This window comes from Mustelus asterias, chromosome 5, assembly GCF_964213995.1.
Source record: "Mustelus asterias chromosome 5, sMusAst1.hap1.1, whole genome shotgun sequence".
Lineage (NCBI taxonomy): Eukaryota > Metazoa > Chordata > Chondrichthyes > Carcharhiniformes > Triakidae > Mustelus > Mustelus asterias.
The window spans coordinates 49,106,533-49,132,448 of NC_135805.1; the positions used below are offsets into that span (position 1 = coordinate 49,106,533).

General features: G+C 45.9%; 1 protein-coding gene across 1 annotated transcript; it reads right to left on the reverse strand.

The window, feature by feature from the left end:
• Nucleotides 1-2,119: 2,119 nt before the first annotated feature.
• On the reverse strand, nt 2,120-25,471 carry slc2a12 (solute carrier family 2 member 12). Its single transcript, XM_078213662.1, has 5 exons — nt 25,357-25,471; nt 15,774-17,108; nt 15,393-15,515; nt 8,619-8,751; nt 2,120-2,408 (listed from the first exon to the last, which is right to left on the reverse strand). The coding sequence occupies exons 1-5, from the start codon at nt 25,457-25,459 to the stop codon at nt 2,249-2,251; spliced, it is 1,854 nt and encodes a 617-aa protein (XP_078069788.1). The 5' UTR covers nt 25,460-25,471; the 3' UTR covers nt 2,120-2,248.
• Nucleotides 25,472-25,916: the final 445 nt, after the last annotated feature.

Below are 25,916 nucleotides of genomic sequence, written 5' to 3' on the forward strand. Positions count from 1 at the left end.
TTTGTGAAGGGCAAATCGTGCCTCACAAATTTGATAGAATTTTTTGAGGAGGTAACTAGGTGTGTTGATGAAGGTAGGGCGGTTGATGTCATATACATGGATTTTAGTAAGGCGTTTGATAAGGTCCCCCATGGTCGGCTTATGATGAAAGTAAGGAGGTGTGGGATAGAGGGAAAGTTGGCCGATTGGATAGGTAACTGGCTATCTGATCGAAGACAGAGGGTGGTGGTGGATGGAAAATTTTCGGACTGGAGGCAGGTTGCTAGCGGAGTGCCGCAGGGATCGGTGCTTGGTCCTTTGCTCTTTGTGATTTTTATTAATGACTTAGAGGAGGGGGCTGAAGGGTGGATCAGTAAATTTGCTGATGACACCAAGATTGGTGGAGTAGTGGATGAGGTGGAGGGCTGTTGTAGGCTGCAAAGAGACATAGATAGGATGCAAAGCTGGGCTGAAAAATGGCAAATGGAGTTTAACCCTGATAAATGTGAGGTGATTCATTTTGGTAGGACTAATTTAAATGTGGATTACAGGGTCAAAGGTAGGGTTCTGAAGACTGTGGAGGAACAGAGAGATCTTGGGGTCCATATCCACAGATCTCTAAAGGTTGCCACTCAAGTGGATAGAGCTGTGAAGAAGGCATATAGTGTGTTAGCTTTTATTAACAGGGGGTTGGAGTTTAAGAGCCGTGGGGTTATGCTGCAACTGTACAGGACCTTGGTGAGACCGCATTTGGAATATTGCGTGCAGTTCTGGTCACCTCACTATAAGAAGGATGTGGAAGCGCTGGAAAGAGTGCAGAGGAGATTTACCAGGATGCTGCCTGGTTTGGAGTGTCGGTCTTATGAGGAAAGGTTGAGGGAGCTGGGGCTGTTCTCTCTGGAGCGGAGGAGATTGAGGGGAGACTTAATAGAGGTTTATAAAATGATGAAGGGGATAGATCGAGTGAACGTTCAAAGACTATTTCCTCGGGTGGATGGAGCTATTACAAGGGGGCATAACTATAGGGTTCATGGTGGGAGATATAGGAAGGATATCAGAGGTAGGTTCTTCACGCAGAGAGTGGTTGGGGTGTGGAATGGACTGCCTGCAGTGATAGTGGAGTCAGACACTTTAGGAACATTTAAGCGGTTATTGGATAGGCACATGGAGCACACCAGGATGGTAGGGAGTGGGATAGCTTGATCTTGGTTTCAGATGAAGGTCGGCACAACATCGTGAGCCGAAGGGCCTGTTCTGAGCTGTAATGTTCTATGTTCTATGTTCTAGGTAGGCCTAGAAGGTAGGGATATGTTCGGCACAACTTGTGGGGCCGAAGGGCCTGTTTTGTGCTGTAGTTTTTCTATGTTTCTATGAAAGTGACTGCCTTTTACATTAAGGCAGCATTTGACCGATAATGGCATTAAAAAGCCCAAGCAAAACTGAAGTCAATGGGAATCAGGGGAAAACCTCCACTGATTGGAGTCATGCTTAGCACAAAAGAAGATGGTTGTGGTTTTTTTCAGGCCAATCATCTCATCACTGCAGGAGAACACCACTAGCTGGAAGTTCCCTTCCAAGCCACTCAGCATCCTGACTTGGAAATATATCACTGTTCCATCACTGTCACTAGTTCAATGTCACAGACAATGCTGTGTCCCTCCCTCACAGCACTGTGGGTGTACCTACACCACATGGACTGCATCACATGGATTGCAACTGTTCAAGAAGGCAATTCACCACCAACTTCTGAAAGGCATTTAGGGATGGGCAATAAATGCTGGCCTAGCCAGTGAAGCCCACATCCCTTGAATGAATTTGTAAAAATACTAGTATTAGTTGTCCACTTCAGGGCCTCAATTAACAGCAGGGTGGGAAGGTCATCCATGGGCCTTCCTTCCAACAGATTTTAGTGAGGTGGAGTTGGGGGTCCTACTCGCCACCCTCAGGCCCGATTAAATTAACACCCTACCACCAAACTCATTATGGGAATCAGGCATGAAATTCCATGGCAGAAACTTTGGCAATATGGATAATTTGGTTTGGAGATTGTTTAGCATGGTGATAGAGGCGCACAGTGCAGAAAGGCCCTTTGGCCCATTGGGTCTGCACCGATGGGTAACACGATACACAGAAACACAGTTACAAACAACCAAGCTACATTGGAAGACTATTGTATCCGAAGAATGAAGATCTAGTTTTAAATTAAAACAGAATTTGTAGAATGTCAGAACAATATCACTTCCAGTCAGTATTTTTTTTGGAATACAAGTTACAAAGTAGAATCACCAAATGAATCTTCCAAGCCATTGGTATGGTATTGGATGTCAGTAGCCCAGATGGAGCGCTCACCATCAATGCGTTTCCGAATCAATGTTGGAATCAGTCCCTTTATCCATTCAGTTGTACAGCAAACTTGAGTTGTATTAGATCTGGAAAAGTTTTAACATTTCAGGCTGGTTAGAATTCAGTTGGCTTTTCAACCACAAATCTTTTTCTTCAATTACATTAATGAACATATGCTGGGCATCAAGATAAGTCAACCAGTTTCCAAAAGATTGCCTTTGTTCAAAGCACAGTTAGAAGTCTCTCAACACCAGGTTAAAGTCCCTTGTAGCAAGGGGCTGTGCACTCTCTATCAGCTCAGCAGAAATTCTGGACATAGAGCTGGTCACCCCAATGGTTTCAGTTGTGTGGCAGAGCAAAACAAAAAAATATTACATTAACTAACATTTTTTGTAAGCAAGCTGGCAGCTTCAACAAGTATGCCAATGAAACACAAATCCATTTTAGCCATACATTCTAACTCCCTGGCCAGCATTAAGTCCTGGATGGTCTGTAGAGTAGGAATTGCTTAGGAGTTGCTCCTGCTCTGTTGCCGTGACTTTGTCCAAACTACACGGTGTATTTACCACTCTTCTGGCAAAGTTGCGGTTCGGTGAAAATTTGGGGCGATAGTAGCCATTAGCACAAAACTGGGAAAAGCAAAACCATCCCAGGACATCTTTGTAATAGAGAGGATCTGGGATTGGAAAGCCAGTTCAGGGTTAACTTCTCACTTCTATTCTTTGTGATTTCCTTGTCCTCACCCTTCAGAGACTTCAACTTTTCGAAAATGCTACCACCTTTATCCCCATGTGCATAAAATCTCATAGAACCATCATTCTTATCCTTCCTAAACTCTTTGGCTTCCTGTGTTCCTCATCTTGATTTTGAAATGTTGACCTTCAGCTTCAATCCCTTGTCTATCCTGAATGATCTCCCCATCTATTCCTGCACATCTGATTCTGAATTATTCCATGTTTCAATGTGCCTTTTGTTGCTGGGAAGGTCTCATTTATTGCCTATATCTAATTGTTCTTGGGCACATTTGGTGATGGGGAACAATTACTGGACAAAAAGGACAGGGGTGATACTTGAGTGGAACTCAGTGCACGAGGGCATACAGTCAGCAGAGTTGAAGCTTTTCAGAGGGATAGGTCAAAAGAGCATTGCAATATAGTCAAATCTGGACAAAGGAATGAATTAGATTTTGAGACATCAATCCTGACAATATTTCCTCTTCTATCCTGAAGGCGTCAAAGTATTTTTTATTTTTGTTTATTCATTCATGGGGCATTGGCATCACTGGCTGGTCACAATTTATTGCCCATCCCTAGTTGCCTTTGGATAGCAGTTGAGAGTCAACCACATTGCTGTGACTCTGGAGCCACATGTAGACCTGGTCAGGTAAGGACAGCAGATTTCCTTCCCAAAAGGACAGCAGATTTCCTTCCCAAAAGGACATTAGTGAACCAGATGGGTTTTTCTAATGGTTTTGAGATCATCAGTAGATTCCTAATTCCAGATTTTTTTTTATTGAATTCAAATTCCACCACTTGCCGTGGCAGGATTCAAACCCAGGTCTCCAGAACATTAGCTGAGTTTCTGGATTAATAATCTAGCAATAATACCACTAGGCCATCTTCTCTCCTCTCTAATGCCGTTCACCCCACCACCACTGCCAGCAAGAATGGAGAATTAGGCGCTCAGCCAAATAACCATTTGCTGCAGCGGGAATTCCAGCTGCAGGGGAGATTGGAGAATCCCGGCCAAGGTTTCATGAACACCCAGGAAGGATCAGGAGGTAGCAATCAAGAATTAAAAAGCTGGTTGAATTTAATTCTCTGTAACCAAAGGAAATTGAGGCCACTTGCATCACACATGTTCCAGCAGAGATCAAGTATCCAAGCACAAAGATCAAATGTGGGATCTCCCTCGGACCTATATAAAAATGCCCGATTTCCCCATTGTGATGATGGGTGTCCGTTATGCTGAAACATATTAGCCATGGAATATCCATTTTAGTGGTTTCAGAGTCCTTCAAACCAATTGATGGGCCCTGTGCTGCCCAATGTAAATCTGCAGACAAATGGTACATGAGGTTCAGTAGGCCCATGAAACGTTGTTCAAATTAATGAGCCAGCTCATAATGCAATAAATAGCCTCTACAACACTCTTTTCACTTAGTGACTATTGCTAATAGGTCTTGAAGTGGAGACTCCAATAAATACAAATCAAAAGTAACCTAGAATTAGGTCTTCCTGCATTTTCTGCCACCATTATATTTCCATTCATGATTAAACTGGGACTTACGCACGTAAAATTTAGATATCAATTTGCTGGTCTTCGAAAATGGGGTTTTAGGTGAGGAAAAAAATGAAACATAGTTTGACCCTGGCTGCAATTTTCCGGGCCCGTTCTCTGTGGACATAAATCCCATTATGGCCGCAAACTCTGACAAGAGGCCAAAAACAGCATTCGGACTGACGGGAACTCGGAACGCCATCTCCCCGGACCCTTCCCGTTAATGTAATCAGGTTCACACTCAGAAAGGGCAAGAACCTGATTTGAATGCATTTGAATGTTGTTAGTGAGGTTAAAGTCAGCTGTTCCGGCCTCACTGAATCTTCTCACCCACCAGCGTGAGGTCACATGAGCGCAAATTACTACTGCTCATTAAAAATATAGCGCCATGGACTCAGAGGATGGAGTTGAGTACTACTCACCACTTAGTGCCAGGGTACATAAAGGCAAAGTAACTGCTGACTACATGTAGGGGTGGGGGGGTTCCTTCAAAGGGGCTTTCGGTTGGAGGGGTGGGGGCTGGGGTTGAGGAGGCCAGGTCAGGGTCAGTCATGTTCGGGGGTTTGGGGAGAACATGGGGCATGCTTTAAGTCATAGATAATACAATGGCTGCTCAGGTGCCTTAAGTGTTAAGGCATGACAGTAATTAGGTTGCGAGTTGACCAAGCCTGAATATTAACGGTGCCTATTAGTGTTGCCTTTCCCTGCCTCAGAGAGCACTTGTGCCCTCTAACATTCCTGAGAGTCTCGCTTCTCCAACTAATTGGCCAACATAATTTAATCCTCAAAGGTCAAGCTGCCTACATTCTCCAAGTTAAAGTCAGAGGTTGAAGGTTGGGTGCAGATCATCAGGAGGTATAGGGTAATGCCTCACAGTAGCGACCACCCCACTGTCCTGGGAGATCCAAGAGACCTCAAGGTTCACATGGGCATCCATGTGCCACAACACATGATGTACCCCACTGCTGCTGCTGTGAACGGAGACGGGGACGATTATGAAGCAGCATGTGCAGTGACCGTGGGCATTGAAGCAATGGTGTGTGATGGATAGCAGATAATTGAGGCAGCACTGCCCACCAGAGACAGGGTAGAGTTGTCAGCCTCTAGCATCATGAGGATTAGGGGTGTTGGGAGGGATTGAGCGTCCATAACATGGATCACCTAATTGACTGCCTCTATATCTCTTTCTCCCAGATTATGGAGGTATGGAGCCAGTGGAACTGGTGGTAATTCTAACCACATCACTGGAGATGGACAGACAACACTGTTTCAAAGCTTGCAGAGGGATTTGGACCAACTAGAAAAATGGGCTGAAAAATGGCAAATGGAATTTAACGCAGACAAGTGTGAGATATTGCACTTTGGAAGGACAAATCAAAGTAGAACGTACAGGGTAAATGGTAGGACTCTGAAGAGTGCAGTTGAACAGAGGGATCTGGGAATACAGGTACAGAATTCCCTAAAAGTGACGTCACAGGTGGATAGAGTCGTAAAGAGTGCCTTTGGTACATTGGCCTTTATAAATCGGAGTATCGAGTATAAAAGTTGGAGTGTTATGGTAAGGTTATATAAGGCATTGGTGAGGCCGAATTTGGAGTATTGTGTACAGTTTTGGTCACCTAGTTACAGGAAGGATGTAAATAAGATTGAAAGAGTGCAGTGAAGGTTCACAAGGATGTTGCCGGGACTTGAGAAGCTGAGTTACAGAGAGAGATTGAATAGGTTGGGACTTTATTCCCTGGAGCGTAGAAGATTGAGGGGAGATTTGATAGAGGTGTATAAGATTTTGATGGGTATAGATAGAGTGAATGCAAGCAGGCTTTTTCCGCTGAGGCTAGGGGAGAAAAAAACCAGAGGGCATGGGTTATGGGTGAAAGGAGAAAAGTTTAAAGGGAATATTAGGGGGGGCTTCTTCACGCAGCGAGTGGTGGGAGTGTGGAATGAGCTGCCGGATAAAGTGGTAAATGCGGGGTCACTTTTAACATTTAAGAAAAACTTGGACGGGTTCATGGATGAGAGGGGTGTGGAGGGATATGGTCCAAGTGCAGGTCAGTGGGACTAGGCATAAAATGGTTCGGCACAGACAAGAAGGGCCAAAAGGCCTGTTTCTGAGCTGTAATTTTCAATGGTTCTATGTCTCCGAGAAGCCCAACTCATGGTGCAGCCTGTGCCAGGAGAACAGAAGGCCGTTGCTCAGGCTAAATACTTAACCACCCATGAGACCAGGAAGGAGACCTTGGGGTTTACAGGACCTGCATGTCCTTCACCGGGCTGTCGGGCACCATGTGCCACTGAAGACCCCATCTGAACAAGGAAACAGTGTGGCACCACAGCCACATCCTCCTAGACCTGGCGTCATGTGGAGGAGAAAGACACTCACTCCCTGTGGCCGTGAAGTCCATGGCAGCCCTAAACTTCTTTGCAACCAGGTCACTCGAAGGCTCGACTAGTGATGTACGTGGCATCTCTCAACCGTCAGCCCACAAGTGCAGCCAGGAGATGATGGATGCTTTGTATGCCCGGGCCTCCGATCTGGACCAGGCCCAGCGAGATGCCAGGGCTGCTGGATTCGCCACATTTGCTGGAATGAGTTAGGTTCAGGGGGCCATTGATGGGACACATGTCGCCCTGAGAGCACCGCCACGTCAGGGAGGGTCCGTCATCATCCGTAAGGGGGTGCATTCCCTGAATGTCCAAATTGTCTGTGACCATCGGCTGAACATCATGCACGTGTGATTTCCAGGAAGCGTACACGATAGCTTCATACTGGGGTACTCGCAAATCCCCGGGGTCTTCAAGGACCACCCCAGGCTGCCGGGACGGCTCATGTGGGAACAAGAGCTACCATTGAGGTTATGGCTGATGATGCCAGTGCGTAGGCCCAGTACCGAGGTGAAGTCTCGTTATAATGATGCTCACAGTGACACCCAGTCAGTAATTGAATAGTGCATAGGACTGCTGAAAATATGTTTCCGTTGCCTCTACCCTTTCAGTGGGGTACTTCAGAATAGCCTCCAGAGGGTGTCCCACATTGTTTTTGTTTCCTGTGCCCTCCAAAACCTGGCACAGCAGTGGAGTGACATATTGGGGGAGAGAAGGAGGAGGAGGAACGTGTCGCTTCCTCTAGGGAGGAGGAGGAGGACTAGGAGGGAGTGGAGGATGAGCTTGAGGAGGATCCTGAGGATGGAGGACAGGCAGCAGCCAGGATGTGCCAGGCCAGGAGGACCAGGGAGGCCTTCAGAGGCTCCAGGTTCACAGATTTGGGCCTGGGTTGGCAGTGTCAGTAAGTCGCTTGTCAATGCTCAGAGTGATGATGACTCACTGTGTAAAGCGGTGATGCTTCTCAAATTCTGCTTATGTCTGACTCCTGTCTGTGCTGACTGCACACTGACTCCTGGGCTCATGCCTGAGTCAGGGTTGGCGGGGGGGGATCATTCCTTAACCCCACTGCTCCAACGGTGGCCCATCTCTCCTCCACGGCATCAAGCAATCTTGTCAGGGCTCCCTGCGAGAGCCGTGGCACTGGTCTTCTCACAGCTTGACTGGGAGTGAGTGCTGAGCAACAATCCAAAAGCAGCTTCCTCTTGTGAACAACGCTTAGCTGAGGCCCGGGTCGGGTGAATCAGACATGCGGCAAGTCAGGCAAGGCATGAATCACGTGGGAGAGCAATAATTTATCGAAGTCGGGGAAGATTGCAATCCGGCACAGATGCGATGCGCACCGATTTTTGCAGCTGAAATTATATTTAGTCATTTTTTGGGAAAATTCAGTGCAGCAACCAGGACAAACGGTGAAGCCTTTTTGATGCTAATTTCCAATGCCCTGAAGTGGCCAGAGCAGCCAAGAGGATGAAATCTGTAGTGACAGAGGGAGCTAGAAAGTATCAAAATACATCTCCCAACTGATAGTACCCAAATCAGAGATTACATTTTATGCCCACTACATAATGCTGGCCATTAAATCTGGCTGGCTGGCACGCTCCACTTACCATGCGAATATATGGAATTCAACTTACCCATGGCTTAGCCTTTCAGATATCTCCTCTAGAGACTGACCTTTTGTCTCAGGCACAACGAAGAAGATAAAAATCAGTCCAACAAAACTCAGCATTGCATATATTAGAAGCACCCACATGAGGCCAATTGATTCTGGAATCAGTAAATAACAATACGTGTAAGCACATTTTCAAAGAGAAAATGACAACAGTTTATGTAATGTTCACACTCCACAAGTTTGCAAAATCAGAATCACCACAAAGACTAGACATAACGTGAATGTAAGGTCATGAGTTCAGTGCACATCCCAGCCAGCTGTATGATCTAATTTTAAAACTGCAGAAAGATTTAGATGGAAAGGGTTGTGCATACATTGAGCAAATATTTCATAAACCTAGACATACAAACATGTGTAGGCCAGGCAGTCATCATAGAATCCCTACAGTGCAGGAAAAGGTCATTCAGCCCATTGAGTCTGTACCGACCACAATCCCAGTCAGGCCCTATATCCGTAACCTCATGTATTTACACTGCCAATCCCTCTGACACTAAGGGACAATTTAGCAGGGCCAATCAACCTAACCGTGCCCACAGAGCTTGTTCCACCATCCAAATAGATTATGGCTGGTACGTATCTCAATTTTAATTACCTGCCAATGTAAGTTTTTACCTGAATACCTGAACCCAACAAAACATCTATTGATAAAAGCAAAATACTGCAGATGCTGGAATCTGAAACAAAAACAGAAAATGTTGCAGAAACTCAGCAGGTCTGACAGCATCTGTGGAGAGAGAATACAGCCAACATTTCGAGGAGCAGACTCGATGGGTCGAGTGGCCTAATTCTGCTCCGACGTCTTATGGTCTGGATGACCCTCCGTCAAATCTGTTAATCTTAGTCTTGAAAATTTTGATCGTTCCAGCATTCACAGAGTTCTGAAAGAGTTCATTTTAATCTTGATGAATGAATGGCACACGCTCACTGAACAGTTGCATTACCTAGACTCAGAATCCCATCAACTGCAACGGAGTTGATCTAGATTTGATCTTTGATTATAACCATGGTTCAATAGCACTTTATTATGGTGAAATTCCTCACAGCGTTTCAAATAATAAATTACTTTTTGAAATGCAGAAACAAACATTCTCCGGGTGAGAAGCCAATGCTCATGTTGCCGAGCCTCCAAAAATATTGTTGCCGAGCCTCCAAACACTATTGTCTTGACTTTTCAGTTCCTATCCATTTGGATTCATCTCCAGTCGGGGCAGGATTCTAACTCACCATAAAGATGCACTCCGAGGTCTTAGGGTCGCAAATACCATGACATGAAAAATTCATAAATAAAGACCCGTACTCATAGCAACTTTGACAATTTCCCAAAGCGTTTTACACCCAATAAAGTACCTTCAGAGTTTGGTCACTTAAGACCATAAGACATAGGAGCGGAAGTAAGGCCATTCGGCCCATCGAGTCCACTCCACCATTCAATCATGGTTGATTTCAACTCCATTTACCCGCTCTCTCCCCATAGCCCTTAATTCCTCGAGAAATCAAGAATTTATCAATTTCTGTCTTGAAGACGCTCAACGTCTTCAATGATGTAGAAGATGCAGCAGCCAATTTGCACACAGGAAGGTGCCATAAAGTGGGGTCTGCAATCTATTATGTTTGAGGTCTAATTATGGACTATAAAGAGACCATGAGGTAAGTAGGTGTAAAACAAACAGGAACAGTTTATTCAATGTTGTGAGACTAGCATAGTCAGTACAAGGCTGTCCTAGCAAGTTCCTTCCCGGGTGGAGCTTGTGCCCCGGGTCACCTGACCAGCTCTCTCACAGCCCAACCACATAGATAACACAGCCTCCACCAGGGAATACTGTCCAAGTATGGGTGAACCTCTGCTGCTCCAAGCTTTGGTAACTTGTCACAACATAGGGATGCAGACAACCTCTGAACTCCTGGTAAAATAATCAATTGCTCATTCCACTTTGGTGGTTGTGAGGATGAGTGAACAGGCCCTCATATAAATCATAGGATCATAGAATCCCTACAGTGCAGAAGCAGGCCATTTGGCCCATCGGGTTTGCACCGACCACAATCCCACCCAGGCCTTATTCCCGTAACCCCACATATTTACCCTGCTAATCCCCTGACATGAGGGTCAATTTAGCATGGCCAATCAACCTAACCCACACATCTTTGGACTGTGGGAGGAAACTGGAGCACCTGGAGGAAACCCACGCAGACACGGGGAGAATGTGCAAACTCCACACAGACAGTGACCCAAGCCGGGAATCGAACCCAGGTCCCTGGCGCTGTGAAGCAGCAGTGCTAACCACTGTGCTACCCCAATCTAAAAAAAGTTACAAATTGCACTGTAACTATCTTAATGTAACATGATGCAGCAGATTGAAGTCTGTAATTCTACACATATTTTTCATTTGTTGGTGTCAGAAAATGAAATTTAAAAGTAATACTTCAGATAACTAAAGGTAAAAACAATTTGCAATGCTTTACAGCTTAGTTAGAATTCCTGGTACATGTACAGTTTCCTCCCAAATAATATCAACAGATACAAAACTCACCTGAACTGACAAGTTCAGGCGGCACGGTGGGATTAGCAGGGACCCGGGTTCAATTCTGGCCTCAGGTCACTGTCGTGTGGAGTTTGCACGTTCTCCCTGTGTCTGCGTGGGTTTCCTTCGGGTGCTCCGGTTTCCTCCCACAATCCAAAGATGTGCGGGTTAGGTTGAGTGGCCATGCTAACTTACCCCTTAGTGTCAGGGGGATTAGCAGGGTAAATATGGGGATGGGCCCTGGGGGGTATTGTTGTTGGTGTGGGCTCAATGGGCCGAATGGCCTCCTTCTGCACTGTTGGGATTCTATGATTCTATGAGTGCAGGTTAGGAAAGTTTGAAAAGGCAGGACAACACACTATTAGGCTTCACTACGATTTAAAGGTACACAGCTAAAAAACAACAGGCAAAAAAATAACTAACAAGCAAGTCGATGTGCAGGCCTTTTGGCTAAGATTAAGTGTCGGATGGAGCCCAAAATGGGGTGCAATGCCTTTTCCTATAAGCTTGGATCTTGTTTGTCTCTCTTGTGGGCACCATGAATTGGATCCAATTTGAATTTGGTTTTTGGGGCAAGAAAGGAGATGGATTTGGGTTCACCTGATCCGCTCTGAGCATTGGCTTTGTAACTTTATGGGAAACATTTTTTTTTAAAAAAGCAAGTCAATGTGAGGCAGAGGGTGGGATTTTACAGCCTCACTCGACCCGAGACTGGAAAATCCCACCCGAGGTCAAAGGACATTTCCATTTGCCCGTTCCAATTCCGTGGTGGGCAGGGCGGTAGAATTCCGGCGAGAGTCTGCATGTAAGTGTTATTTGGATAGTAGGCCTGTCGGCCATTATATGGCATCATCCCCAGTTTTTGGCAGCAGCAAAAAAATAAGAAAAAGTGAAGAGGTAACAGCGTAGAAGTGGCCTTAAGCTGTTGATTTTCTTATCACGGTGAGTTCCACCTCACCACCCCCTCCCTCGATTCCTCCACTGATGCCAAACTATCAGGCTGCTTATCCGACATCCAGCACTGGATGAGCAGAAACTTCCCCCCAATTAAATATTGGGGAGACTGAAGACATTGCCATCAGTCCCTGCTCCAAACATCTGAGTATTGTGGCCCTGATTTTCTCACGGAATTGTTCTGGTCCTTTGCTGGAACTCCAGTTGGAGCTCAGCCGAATCTCCTCTCTTTTAACAAGGTTTCTGAGGCAGCTGCTGGCTAAAAGAAAGTGACTCACAATCCCACGTCTATTCACAACCAATTTGCCTGGGGATCGCTAGCAGGTGCCCGCAGCTCACTGCTCTCATGTAAATGGGTGTTCCTCAGGTCTAGGCATTCAGGTGCAGGGAACTTTGAGGCCAGTGCCTATTCAGATCAACCCCTGGGCCTTCAGTGAAGGAAAGGGTCTGCATCTGACCCATGTTCAACAGATTTCTGATCACAGGAATACCATGCTGAACGTCAGTGATTATTATAAGCTGAATTATTTGGGTTGCATGTTACCAGACAACTTGGGGAATGTGAGCCCAAATTCCACAAATGACTCAGAGTCATAGGCTGGAATCTACCCAAAAACACACAGAGTGTTGCCTCAGGTGAGAAAACCAGTGTGAAACTTGCAGGCTGCCATTCCTCGCCATATTGAACAGCACTCTGTGAAATTTCAAAGGGGAAGTGAGATTCACACAGTCAGCTGGAAGAACAGGGCTGAAGAAAGCCAGGAACACCAGGAATCCCAACTTGGAGGCGCCCTTTTTAAAGGGCGACCCAATCTCTGATTTACATAAAAAGGAACACCACCACCCCCCCCCCCCCCCCCCCAACCCATCTCCGCCACCACTCATCGAAACCCTCCACAGACCATGTGGAACCCCGTCCCCACTGACATCAACATCCCCCACAGACATGGAGAAACCCCTCCCCTCACAGACACAAGGAAACCCCATTCTCCCTCACAGACATAGAGACACCACACACTGGTGGATAACCACCGTGCACCCCACCCCCCCGCCCTCTCCCTACTCCCACCACCCCACCCCCCTCTCAACCCACAGATAAGGGGAACCTCTGCAATGGAGCTCCCATGAGAGCCCCCTGGAAGTGGCCCCAGTGCCAGGGGGCAATGCCCAAGCATAACTCTCACCCCTGGTAGCTATACTTACCTGTGCACCTCCATCGTGGTCACCTCAACTAGTTTTCGTTTTTGCAAACCAGTAGCGATCAGTGCTGGCGGGACATCACGCAGGCTGGGAGGGAAGTTAGGACGAGGGTGCAAGTCGTGGCATCAAGCCCATTAATGTAATGGTAATTTATGCAAACCAGGCTCATGCTCTTCCTGAGTGTGAACCTGATTACATCACTGGTGGGAGGGTGGGGCTATCTCATTCTGAGCTCTCGCCAGATTTAGCGGCCATTATGGTATTTGACCTGGTGGTCAATGGAACCGCTTGATCACAGCCATAGAGTTTCACAGCACAGCAAGAGGCCCTTCACTCCACTGTGTCTGAGCTGGCCATCAAGCATCTATCGATTCTAATCTCATTTTCCAGCACTTGGTCCATAGCCTTGTATGCTGTGGCGTTTTGAGCGCTCGTCTAAATGCTTCTTTAATGTGGTAAGGGTTCCTGCCTCCACCACCCGGTCAGGCAGAGAGTTCCAGATTCCAACCACCCTTCTGCGTGAAAACATTTTCCCTCGAAAACTCCTGCCCCTTACCTTAAGTTTGTGCCCCCCTGGTAATTGGCCCCTCTACTAAGAGGAACAGCTTCTTCTTATTTTGAGAATTTAGTTTGCCATATCATTTTGGCACCATGGAAAAAGTGAATGTAACAGAATAAATGTTTAAGTTTATTTATTAATGTCACAAGTAGGCTTACATTAACATTGCAATGAAGTTACTATGAAAATCCCCCAGTTCCAGACTCTGGCACCTGTTCGGGTACATTGAGGGAGAATTTGGTATGGCCAATGTACCTAACTAGCACGTCTTTTGGACAGTGGGAGGAAACCGGAGCACCCGGAGGAAACCCATGCAGACACGGGGAGAACGTGCAGACTCCATGTGGATAGTGAGCCAAGTTGGGAATCGAACCCAGGTCCCTGGTGTTGTGAGGCAGCAGTGCTAACCGCTGTGCCACCCTTGTTCTCTACAATGCTGGAAATGATACCGTCCAGAGGGTGTGGATGCTCCGAGAGATTGATTCCATGCTTGATCAAACCCCCAGGAATTGTGATTAACACAGAAGAGGACATGTGCCTGCTTTCTGATTGCAGCCATGTGATCTCAGTCGGTGAAGTTCTTTGATGCTACCTACACCTGTGCAATTATTTCAGCTCCAAATGGCCCTTCCCTTTTTGTGTACACCTCCTGCAGCACAACCTCCAACTCTCAAAAACAGCGAAGGGAGGAATGTTGTGCTTGTTCCACGCGGTTCCATTATTTCTCTTTTCAGTTCCTGCCAAAACTTTTCCATGTACAGATTGACTGCAGCACTTTGACAGTTATACCCCTGAGTGGAATTCCTGATCCTCAGACAAGTATGCTCCCTTGGGCAGGTTTTCCTGTGCCTATGGCCTACTAGGGAGGGGATGGGGATGGGGTAGGGAGGGGATGGGGTAGGGAGGGGATGGGGTAGGGTAGGGAGGGGATGGGGTAGGGTAGGGAGGGGATGGGGTAGGGTAGGGAGGGGATGGGGTAGGGTAGGGAGGGGATGGGGTTGGGTAGGGAGGGGATGGGGTTGGGTAGGGAGGGGATGGGGTTGGGTAGGGAGGGGATGGGGTTGGGTAGGGAGGGGATGGGGTTGGGTAGGGAGGGGATGGGGTTGGGTAGGGAGGGGATGGGGTTGGGTAGGGAGGGGATGGGGTTGGGTAGGGAGGGGATGGGGTTGGGTAGGGAGGGGATGGGGTTGGGTAGGGAGGGGATGGGGTTGGGTAGGGAGGGGATGGGGTTGGGTAGGGAGGGGATGGGGTTGGGTAGGGAGGGGATGCGGTTGGGTAGGGAGGGGATGCGGTTGGGTAGGGAGGGGATGCCTTCCATTGGAAAGCTGAACCTCTGCACTGCAAAGGCAAATAAGCCAACAAGTCGGGTCTGAACAACGTCTATTTTTTGTCAGACTTGGAAAATGTGGGTTTGCATATAAAATAATACAAATGAAGTTGTTTCAAACCATGTGCATTGTTATTCTCAATCCAGGCTTCATCCAACATTTCCCAAAAGCCTTACCTGCCACAGACAAAAAAGTTAAAGCAATGACCAGAGTCATGGTCCAGTTCAAGCATCCTATGAAAGCTACGGCTCTGCCTTTGATCCCTATCGGAAAGATTTCACTCAACAGCACCCAAATTACTGCAATCAAAAAACAGAAAATAAAGTTAGAGTTAGCACTTCCAAACTTAAATACTGCTCAGAAACTATCCTTAAACAATGCACATCTAACATTTGCACATCATTTTAAAAGCAAATAATCACCTTGGTGGATATGGAAAAGATCGCGTACAGTGTATATTCTATTACAATATATTTTGATAATTAATTCTGTAATAAGATTATAAAGTTTACCAATGGTCTGATCTGTGCAGGAGCAACTTCTGCATAAGAGCTTACCTGGTCCAAAGCTTATAGAAAAGGCAGCCACGTATACAAGCAGGCAACACAGACACAGCCACTTCAACACAGGAGAGACTTGTTCATTTGTGTGTCCATCTTTCTCAGGGCTTCCCGTAAATGGAGAAGAGGATGCATTTTGCAGCATTGTAATTCCCATACTGCCGTGATCTGTTACTGAGAGGTTTCTAGGTTTTGATGAACTAAAGTCTATACTTGAAGGTAAGGCAGTGGCAGCCGCTGAATTATATCCAGGCGTTGTAGATGTGACATTGTCTTGCCAGTGATTAGTGTAATTATGGTCATTGCAGATGTTTATGGATTCCATTGGAATTTTATGGATCACCAATGCCAATATAATCAATGATACAATTACAATAGTATTTCCCATGTAAAGAAATGTTTTACGTCCTATTTGGTCAATGAAGCTCATCGCTAGGACTGTGCCAAGCACTTTCACCAGCCCCACACTAACTGAAGCTAGTGTCGCTGCTGAATTACTTGCAAAACCAACGGACTTTAAGATAGTGGATGCATAAAATAAAACATTTGTTTGACCGGTAGTTTGCAGGAACAGGGCCAAACCAAATCCTATACAGAGTCGCATTCTCATGTTGTCCTTTGACCTAAACAAATCAAAAAATGTGTAATTGCTTTCAGTGGCCAAGGAAGATTTGATGTTTGTGAGTTCATTGTCAATGTTGGAATATGATCTAATCTTCTTCAGGATGAGGCTTGCCTTTTCGTCATGTCCTTTCTTAACCATATACCGAGGGCTTGGCGGGAGGAAGAAAAGGCCAATGATTTGCACTGCAGCTGGTGGCATAGCAATTATGAACATGTACCGCCATCCATTTGAAGTGCGAGTTAAGGCGTAATTAAAAATATAGGCGAACAGGACGCCAATAACAGTCATGAATTCAATCAGCGCTACCAGCAGGCCTCTTCTGTCTGGTGGTGCAATCTCCGATAGGTAAATGCAGGCTGCAAATACACCTGAAGTTGTAGCAATTCCCACAATGATGCGACCTGCAATGAGCATTGCGTAGGAGGTTGACGCGGACATAATGGCATTTCCCAATATAAAACAGCAAGATGTTACGATGATGCCGATCCGTCTTTCCCATCGATCTATGATGTAACCACCAGCAAGTGAACCTATTATGCCTCCAATTAAGATTGCACTGACGGCTAACTCTTGTTTCTGACAGGTAAGCTGGAAATCGGTGTTCAGCTGCAGAAGAGCTCCAGAAATGTTTGCAAGCTCATAGCCAAAGATAAGTCCACTGCCAGAAGCAATCACAGACGCAGCAACGAGAATCAGGCTAATAGGTCCTAGAAGAACAGTTAAATGATTAGACTTATGGTGATCAAATCATACATGGCAATTAAAATAAATCATGAGGATTCCTCTAAATGGACCTGAACATTCTACATCAAATTCAAACAACCTCGTATTGATTATCGGGGATATTCGTCCTTGTGATTGGAGAATATTTTTACAGATGCCACAGGATGCATCAAGTCCAATTTCACACAGCATTTCCAATAGACATTTAATCACCCATTGAACTAAATTTTTCTCCGCATGCGACGGAAAACCTGAGGTTTCTTTCAATTCTTGGGTTGCCAACAACCACCAGGCTGCAATCTGTGCTTCTTATTTAATTTACATGGTGCTTTGTAAAAAGTGGGACTGTAGTAGTTCAGGGGGAAATGTTGTTGTTATTGAGCTTATGCACCTTGAGTCATCTGTATGCAGCTTGGAAAATTGGACAGTAAGAATTGCACGCACATGTGACTAGTGGTGTTCCGCAGGGCTCTGTGTTGGGACCTCTGCTGTTTGTGATTTATATAAACGATCTGGAAGAAGGTGTAACTGGGGTGATCAGTAAGTTTGCGGATGACACAAAATTGGCAGGACTTGCAGATAGTGAGGAGCATTGTCAGAGGCTACAGAAGGATATAGATAGGCTGGAAATTTGGGCAAAGAAATGGCAGATGGAGTTCAATCCTGATAAATGCGAAGTGATGCATTTTGGTAGAAATAATGTAGGGAGGAGCTATACAATAAATGGCAGAACCATAAAGGGTGTAGATACGCAGAGGGACCTGGGTGTGCAAGTCCACAGATCCTTGAAGGTGACGTCACAGGTGGAGAAGGTGGTGAAGAAGGCATATGGCATGCTTGCCTTTATAGGACGGGGCATGGAGTATAAAAGTTGGGGTCTGATGTTGCAGATGTATAGAACGTTGGTTCGGCCATTTGGAATACTGCGTCCAGTTCTGGTCGCCACACTACCAGAAGGACGTGGAGGCTTTGGAGAGAGTACAGAGGAGGTTTGCCAGGATGTTGCCTGGTATGGAGGGGCTTAGTTATGAGGAGAGATTGGGTAAACTGGGGTTGTTCTCCCTGGAAAGATGGAGGATGAGGGGAGACTTAATAAAGGTGTATAAAATTATGAAAGGCATAGATAGGGTGAACGGTGTGAAGCTTTTCCCCAGGTCGGTGGTGACGTTCACGAGAGGTCATAGGTTCAAGGTGAAGCGGGGGGAGGTTTAACACAGATGTCAGAAGGACGTATTTTACACAGAGGGTGGTGGGGGCCTGGAATGCGCTGCCGGGCAAGGTGGTGGAGGCGGACACACTGGGAATGTTTAAGACTTATCTAGATAGCCACATGAACGAAGTGGGAATGGAGGGATACAAAAGAATGGTCTAGTTTGGACCAGGGAGCGGCACGGACTTGGAGGGCCGAAGGGCCTGTTCCTGTGCTGTATTGTTCTTTGTTCTTTGTTGAAAGACCCCAGCCAATTTTCCATTTATGGGATTTGGTGAAATGCAAACTTACACAGCAATCGGTATGGCAGCTGAGTTTTTTTTTGCCTCTGTGATACTACAGAACCACTTTCAACATGTAGTTCCATAAACAAGCCATGGTTATATTGAATGATGGGGCAGGCTCAAAGGATCTGCTCCAAGATTCTATGTTTCTTTGCAAATGCAACTTGGTGCCAAATCAGCCTCATTTTTACTGGAAGGCAGAACAATTGCATATCCGTAAAAATAAAAGTCGCATTTGCCATCAGAAGATTTATACATGACAGCAACAGCGGCAGTAAACTGTTGACCTATTTGGGTGAACTGAGAGTCCAGTGTGTCTGCAAGTAAAATTAAAATGGTAAGCAAATTGTAAAGACTGACAGCAAGCACAACTTACTTTTTTGCTGGCACGATCAACATTGTGTTTTAGAATTCCCCAGTGAAACGACCTTTCAAGAAAGCTTCAATGCCTCCAAGGATCCTGAACCTTAGTGATTTAGACTACAAGATGTTGCTGTCAATGGAGCACTTACATAATCAACTCTAGGGTGGCACGATGGCACAGTGGTTAGCACTGCTGCCTCACAGTGTCAGGGACCCAGGTTCGATTCCCAGCTTGGGTCACTGTCTGTGTGGAGTTACACATCCTCCCCGTGTCTGTGTGGGTTTCCTCCAGGCACTCCGGTTTTCTCCCACAGTCCAAATATTAGGTGAATTGGCCGTACTAAATTGCCACTTAGTGTCCGAGGGACTAGCTAGGGTAAATGCAGGGGGTTATGGGGATAGGGCCTGGGAGGGATTGTGGTCGGTGCAGACTCGAAGGGCCGAATGGTCTCCTTCTGCACGGTTGGACTCTATGAGTCTCTATCAGGCAAAATAACCAGAAAACAGCTTTTCCAGGGACAAATCCTATCCAGTGATTGAAATAGCAACACCTCCTAAAATAGACAAAGCAAACATCCTAATGCAAACTGATTTTTCTGATCGTAATTTATAAATTTGGAAGTGAATATTTTTGACATTCTGTAGCAGTTGTTGATAGATTTGGTATGATTGGCACAATAATCTTTTCTTTTTAAATTTGTGTGCAACTTAGATCCATGAACAACAAAAATACGCATTTGTATGGCATCCTTAGCTAAGAAAAACATTCCAAGATATTTCAAAAATACGAGAAAGAAAGACCAGCATGAAGCTAGGAAGGGAGAAATTAGAAGAGGTAATGAAATGCATGGCTCAAGAGATGGCTTAAAAGATTTGCAGAAGGAATTCCAATAATTAAGAATGACTTTTTTTTATTCATTCGTGGGATATTGGTGTCACTGGTTGGCCCAACATTTACTGCCCATCCCCAGTTGCCCTTGAGCTGAGTGGCTTGCTAAGTCATACCAGTTGAGAGTCAATCACATTATTGTGACTTTGGAGTCAAATGTAGGCCACACTAGGTAAAGATGGCAGATTTCCTTCCCTAAAGGACATGTCGACAATGGTTTCATGGTCATCAGTAGATTCTTAATTACAGATATTTTTTATTCAATGCAAATCTCACCATCTGTCAGGGCAGGATTCGAGCCCAGAACATTAGTCGAGTTTCGGGATTAATAGTCTAGTGATAATACCACCAGGCCATCGCCTGCCTTGAGTTGAAAGTTCTTCTATCAACAGTAAAGTGGTTGAGGTAGCAGCAGAAACCTGCAATCCTTGGTGGTCATGAGGGAACAGGCAAGGAACAGAGTGGAATCAGTCATGAGGAATGAAGCTAGCAAATACTGTTAGCTTTAGTGGCTTTAGTTTTCTCCGTGTTGAGCCAGATTTGTGACCAAATCTTGATAATGGACAAAAAGACTGAGAGCATGGAAGCAGTTAAAGGGTCAGAAGAAATGAGGGAGATGTGGGGCTAAATATCATTGACACGTATGTGAAAAGAGGGCAACTGTGACTGTATAAGGAACTGGTGAGACCACATCGGGAGTACTGTGAGCAGTTTTGGTCCCCTTTTTTAAAGAAAGATATTGGAGGCAGTTCAGAAACGGTTCACTAGGATGATCCCAGTTATGGAGAGATTTTCTTATGTGGAAAGGTTAAACAGGTTGGGACTCTACTCATTGGAATTTAGAAGAATGAGAGGTGATCTCATTAAAACATATAGGATTCTTAAAGGGCTTGACAGGGTAAATGCTGAGAGGATATTTCCCGTCATGGGAGAGTCGAGGACCAGAGGGCATAGTCTCAGAATAAAGGGGCGCTAATTTAAGAATCAGATGAGGAGGAGTTTCTTCCCACAGAGAGTTGAGAGTCTTTGGAACTCCTTGCCACAGAGAGTTCTGGAGCCAGAGGCCTTGTGTATATTTAAGGGTGAGATAGATTTTTGATCAGTAAGGGGATGAAGGATTATGGGGAAAGGGCAGGAAAGTGGATGAGAGGGATGTCGGATCAGCCATGATCCTATTGAATGGCGGAGCAGGCTCGAGAAGCCGAACGGCCCATCCCTGTTGCTATTTCTTATGGTCTTGTTATGTGCCAGCAAAAAGAAGGTCTTGCTAATTCATTACCTGTATGCCGGGCTGTCCGGTGTCCATGGCCAGACACCGGCAGTCTGCCAGGTGGGCACCGACTGATGTGCACCACACAGCCATGCCCCTGACCACCCAGGGGCTTCAGTGGCCTCCAAACCCCCGGCGTGACCATCGCGTCAGGTTTCCGATGGTGGAGACCAGTAATAATTCTCGCTGTTCTTGTGATGTGTCTGAAGGCCAGTGAATTCCATGCGATGGGGTTTCATAGGATCATAGAATCCCCCACAGTGCAGAAGGAGGCCATTCAGCCCATTGATTCTGCACTGACCACAATCCCACCCAGGCCCTATCCCCATAACCCCATGCATTTACCCTAGCTAGTCCCCCTGACACGAAGGGGCAATTTAGCATGGCCAATCAACCTAACCCGCACATCTTTGGACTGTGGGAGGAAATCAGAGCACCCGGAGGAAACCCACACAGACACGGGGAGAACACAGCCGGTGACCCAAGCCGGAAATCGAACCCGGGTCCCTGACGCTGTGAGGTAGCAATGCTAACCACTGTGCCACCATGCCGTTTGAACGGGCTATGCATATTTAAATGCTACTTTAAATATGTAATAGGTCTCAGAACAAAGGAGCATTGAGTTGTCTTTCCAGGATGATTGTTCAAGCTCAGGGAGGCAAAATATGGTGGCGCCTGACATGGTCAAGCCAGGTTTGATAATTGTTGACAAAGCCAGTAATGCAGCAAGTATCTTTGAGCTTGCACTCCTCTGATCAGAGACTAAAAATGAGGATATCTGGCATGTGGGAGTCTTTTAAGGAACAGTTGTTAGGGCTGCAGGATAGGCATGTGCCTGTAAAAAAGGATAGGAAGGGTAGGATTCTAGAACCGTGGATAACCAGGGAAATTGAGGGATTGGTCAAAAATAAAAGAGAGGCGTACGTTAGGTCCAGGCAGCTAAAAACGGAGGGAGATCTGGAGGAATACAAAGAAAGTAGGAATGAACTCAAACGAGGAATTAGAAGGGCAAAAAGGGGTCACGAAATGTCCTTGGCAGACAGGTTTAAGGAGAATCCCAAGGCATTTTATTCATATGTTAGGGACAAAAGGGTTGTCAGGGAAAAAATCGGACCTCTCAGGGACAAAAGTGGGGAATTATGCTTAGAGCCCAAAGTGGGGAATTATGCTCAGAGCCCAAAGAAGGGGCTGAAGGGTGGATCAGTAAATTTGCTGATGACACCAAGATTGGTGGAGTAGTGGATGAGGTGGAGGGCTGTTGTAGGCTGCAAAGAGATATAGATAGGATGCAGAGCTGGGCTGAAAAATGGCAAATGGAGTTTAACCCTGACAAATGCGAGGTGATTCATTTTGGTAGATCAAATTTGAATGTGGATTACAGGGTCAAAGGTAGGGTTCTGAAGAATGTGGAGGAACAGAGAGATCTTGGGGTTCATATCCATAGATCTCTGAAGGTTGCCACTCAAGTGGATAGAGCCGTGAAGAAGGCCTAAAGTGTGTTGGCGTTCATTAACAGGGGCTTTGAGTTTAAGAGCCGTGGGGTTATGCTGCAACTGTACAGGACCTTGGTGAGACCACATTTGGAATATTATGTGCAGTTCTGGTCACCTCACTACAAGAAGGATGTGGAGACACTGGAAAGAGTGCAAAGGAGATTTACCAGGATGCTGCCTGGTTTGGAGGGTAGGTCTTATGAGGAAAGGTTGAGGGAACTTGGGCTTTTCTCTTTGGAGCGGAGGAGGTTGAGAGGAGACTTGATAGAGGTTTATAAGATGATGAGGGGGATAGATAGAGTGAACGTTCAAAGACTATTTCCTCGGGTGAATGGAGCGGTAACTTGGGGGCATAACTATAGGGTTCATGGTGGGAGATATAGGAAGGATGTCTGAGGTAGGTTTTTTACTCAGAGAGTGGTTGGGGTGTGGAATGGACTGCCTGCAGGGATAGTGGAGTCAGAAACTTTAGGAACATTTAAGAAGCTATTGGATAGGCACATGGAGTACTTCGGGATGATAGGGAGGAAATAGCTTGATCTGGGTTTCAGACAAAGCTCGGCACAACATCGTGGGCCGAAGGGCCTGTTCTGTGCTGTACTGTTCTATGTTCTATGTTCTAAGTAGGGGAGATCCTAAATGAATACTTTGCGTCGGTATTCACAAAGGAGAGGGATGTGTTGACTGGGAGTGTCTCGGAGGGGAGTGTTGACCCGTTAGAGAAAATCTCCATTACAAGGGAGGAAGTGTTAGGTTTTTTAGGGAATATAAAGACTGACAAATCCCCAGGGCCTGATGGAATCTATCCAAGGCTGCTCAGTGAGACGAGAGATGAAATCGCTGGGCCTCTGATGCAAATCTTTGTCTCGTCACTGGACACAGGTGAGGTCCCAGAGGATTGGAGGATAGCTAATGTGGTCCCGTTATTTAAGAAGGGTTGGAAGGATAACCCGGGAAATTATAGGTCGGTGAGCTTGACGTCCGTGGTAGGGAAGCTGTTGAAGAGGATTCTTAGAGATAGGATGTATGCGCATTTAGGAAGGAATAAACTCATTAACGATAGTCAGCATGGTTTTGTGAGAGGGAGGTCATGCCTCACTAACCTGGTGGAGTTTTTTGAAGAAGTGACTAGAATGGTTGACGAGGGAAGGGCCGTGGATGTCGTCTATATGGACTTTAGTAAAGCGTTTGACAAAGTCCCTCATGGTAGGTTGGTGCAAAAGGTTGGATCTCATGGGATAAAGGGGGAGGTGGCTAGATGGGTGGAGAACTGGCTTGGTCACAGAAGACAGAGGGTGGTAGTGGAAGGGTCTTTTTCCGGCTGGATGCCTGTGACTAGTGGTGATCCGCAGGGCTCTGTATTGGGACCTCTGCTGTTTGTGATTTATATAAACGATCTGGAAGAAGGTGTAACTGGGGTGATCAGTAAGTTTGCGGACGACACGAAAATGGCTGGACTTGCAGATTGTGAGGAACATTGTCAGAGGCTACAGAAGGATATAGATAGGCTGGAAATTTGGACAAAGAAATGGCAGATGGAGTTCAATCCAAATAAATGTGAAGTGATGCATTTTGGTAGAACTAACGTAGGGGGAGCTATACGATAAATGGCAGAACCGTAAAGGGTGTAGATACGCAGAGGGACCTGGGTGTGCAAGTCCACAGATCCTTGAAGGTGACGTCACAGGTGGAGAAGGTAGTGAATAAGGCATATGGCATGCTTGCCTTTATAGGACGGGGCATAGAGTATAAAAGTTGGGGTCTGATGTTGCAGTTGTATAGAACGTTGGTTCGGCCGCATTTGGAATACTGCGCCCAGTTCTGGTTGCCACGCTACCAGAAGGACGTGGAGGCTTTAGAGAGAGTGCAGAGGAGGTTTAGCAGGATGTTGCCTGGTATGGAAGGGCTTAGTTATGAGGAGAGATTGGGTAAACTGGGGTTGTTCTCACTGGAAAGATGGAGGATCTGGGGTGACCTAATAGAGGTGTATAAAATTATGAAAGGCATAGATAGGGTGAACGGTGTGAAGCTTTTTCCCAGGTCGGTTGTGACATTCACGAGGGGTCATAGGTTCAAGGTGAGGTGGAGGGAGGTTTAACACGGATATCAGAAGGATGTATTTTACACAGAGGGTGGTGGGGGCCTGGAATGCGCTGCCGGGCAAGGTGGTGGAGGCGGACACACTGGGAACGTTTAAGACTTATCTCGATAGCCACATGAATGGAGTGGGAATGGAGGGATACAAAAGAATGGTCTAGTTTGGACCAGGGAGCGGCGCGGGCTTGGAGGGCCGAAAGGCCTGTTCCTGTGTTGTATTGTTCTTTGTTGTTTGTTTGATATACCAAAAGGGACAACACGACTGGAGAATAGGTAACAGCTTTGCAAGGGGACAAGAACGCCAAGGTCAGAGGTGAGAAAGCGATTAGATTGGTCCATAGTCATACCGTGTTCTGGTTGATCAAAGCTGAAAGCAGGGATTTTGTGAAGGAGTTGGACAAAGAGTTTCTTTCATGAGCAGATGGTGGGACCAGTAGATTGGAGCACGGTAGGAGATGTGAGAGATAAGGAAGAACAGAGGTCAGAGGTTGCCTTGACAGTGATCAAGATCTCAGGTTTATTGTAGAGGAGTTGGGAGAGCAGTGAAGTGAGAAAAGAAGGAGCTAGCAGATTGAAGTGAGTAACTCTGTAGCTTTGAGGAGTGCACCAGCATGTAACGCTTCTACCTTTTTCAACAGTCGGCTGGTTCAGGATAGAATATGAAAAATCATTTTGAACCTCAGTTGACTTGGATTCATTTTCTTGTTCAAGTTCTGTCTCCGTATTCATTGTTGCGTCTTGCTATAGAAAAGAATAGAGTAAAATGTAATCTTTTCTTGTCTGCATGGAGCTAACTTCTTGACTCAGGCACGGCATAAAAATATGAAATAAACTTTTCTATTCAGCCATAAATTAAAATTCCATCTTACGTTAAAATAAACTCAGATATTTCAGTAAAAATGCATATTGTATAAAGACAATGAATGGTACTCATTTTGATTTCAAAGAAGTGCCCTAGAGGAGATAAAGTCCTCAAAGTTGGTAGCATGATTCTGGACAGGAATGTTTAGGAACACAGCTTGGTTTGAATGTAGAACTGGATCATCCTGGATGCAATTTGTGGGATGCCTCAGGGATCAATGCTGGGTCCATTAGCTGCCCTAACAAACACAAAAATAATCTAAACACAAATTAATTTCCAAGTTTATAGATGGTATCAAATTGGAATTGACAGGAGGGAGGTAAA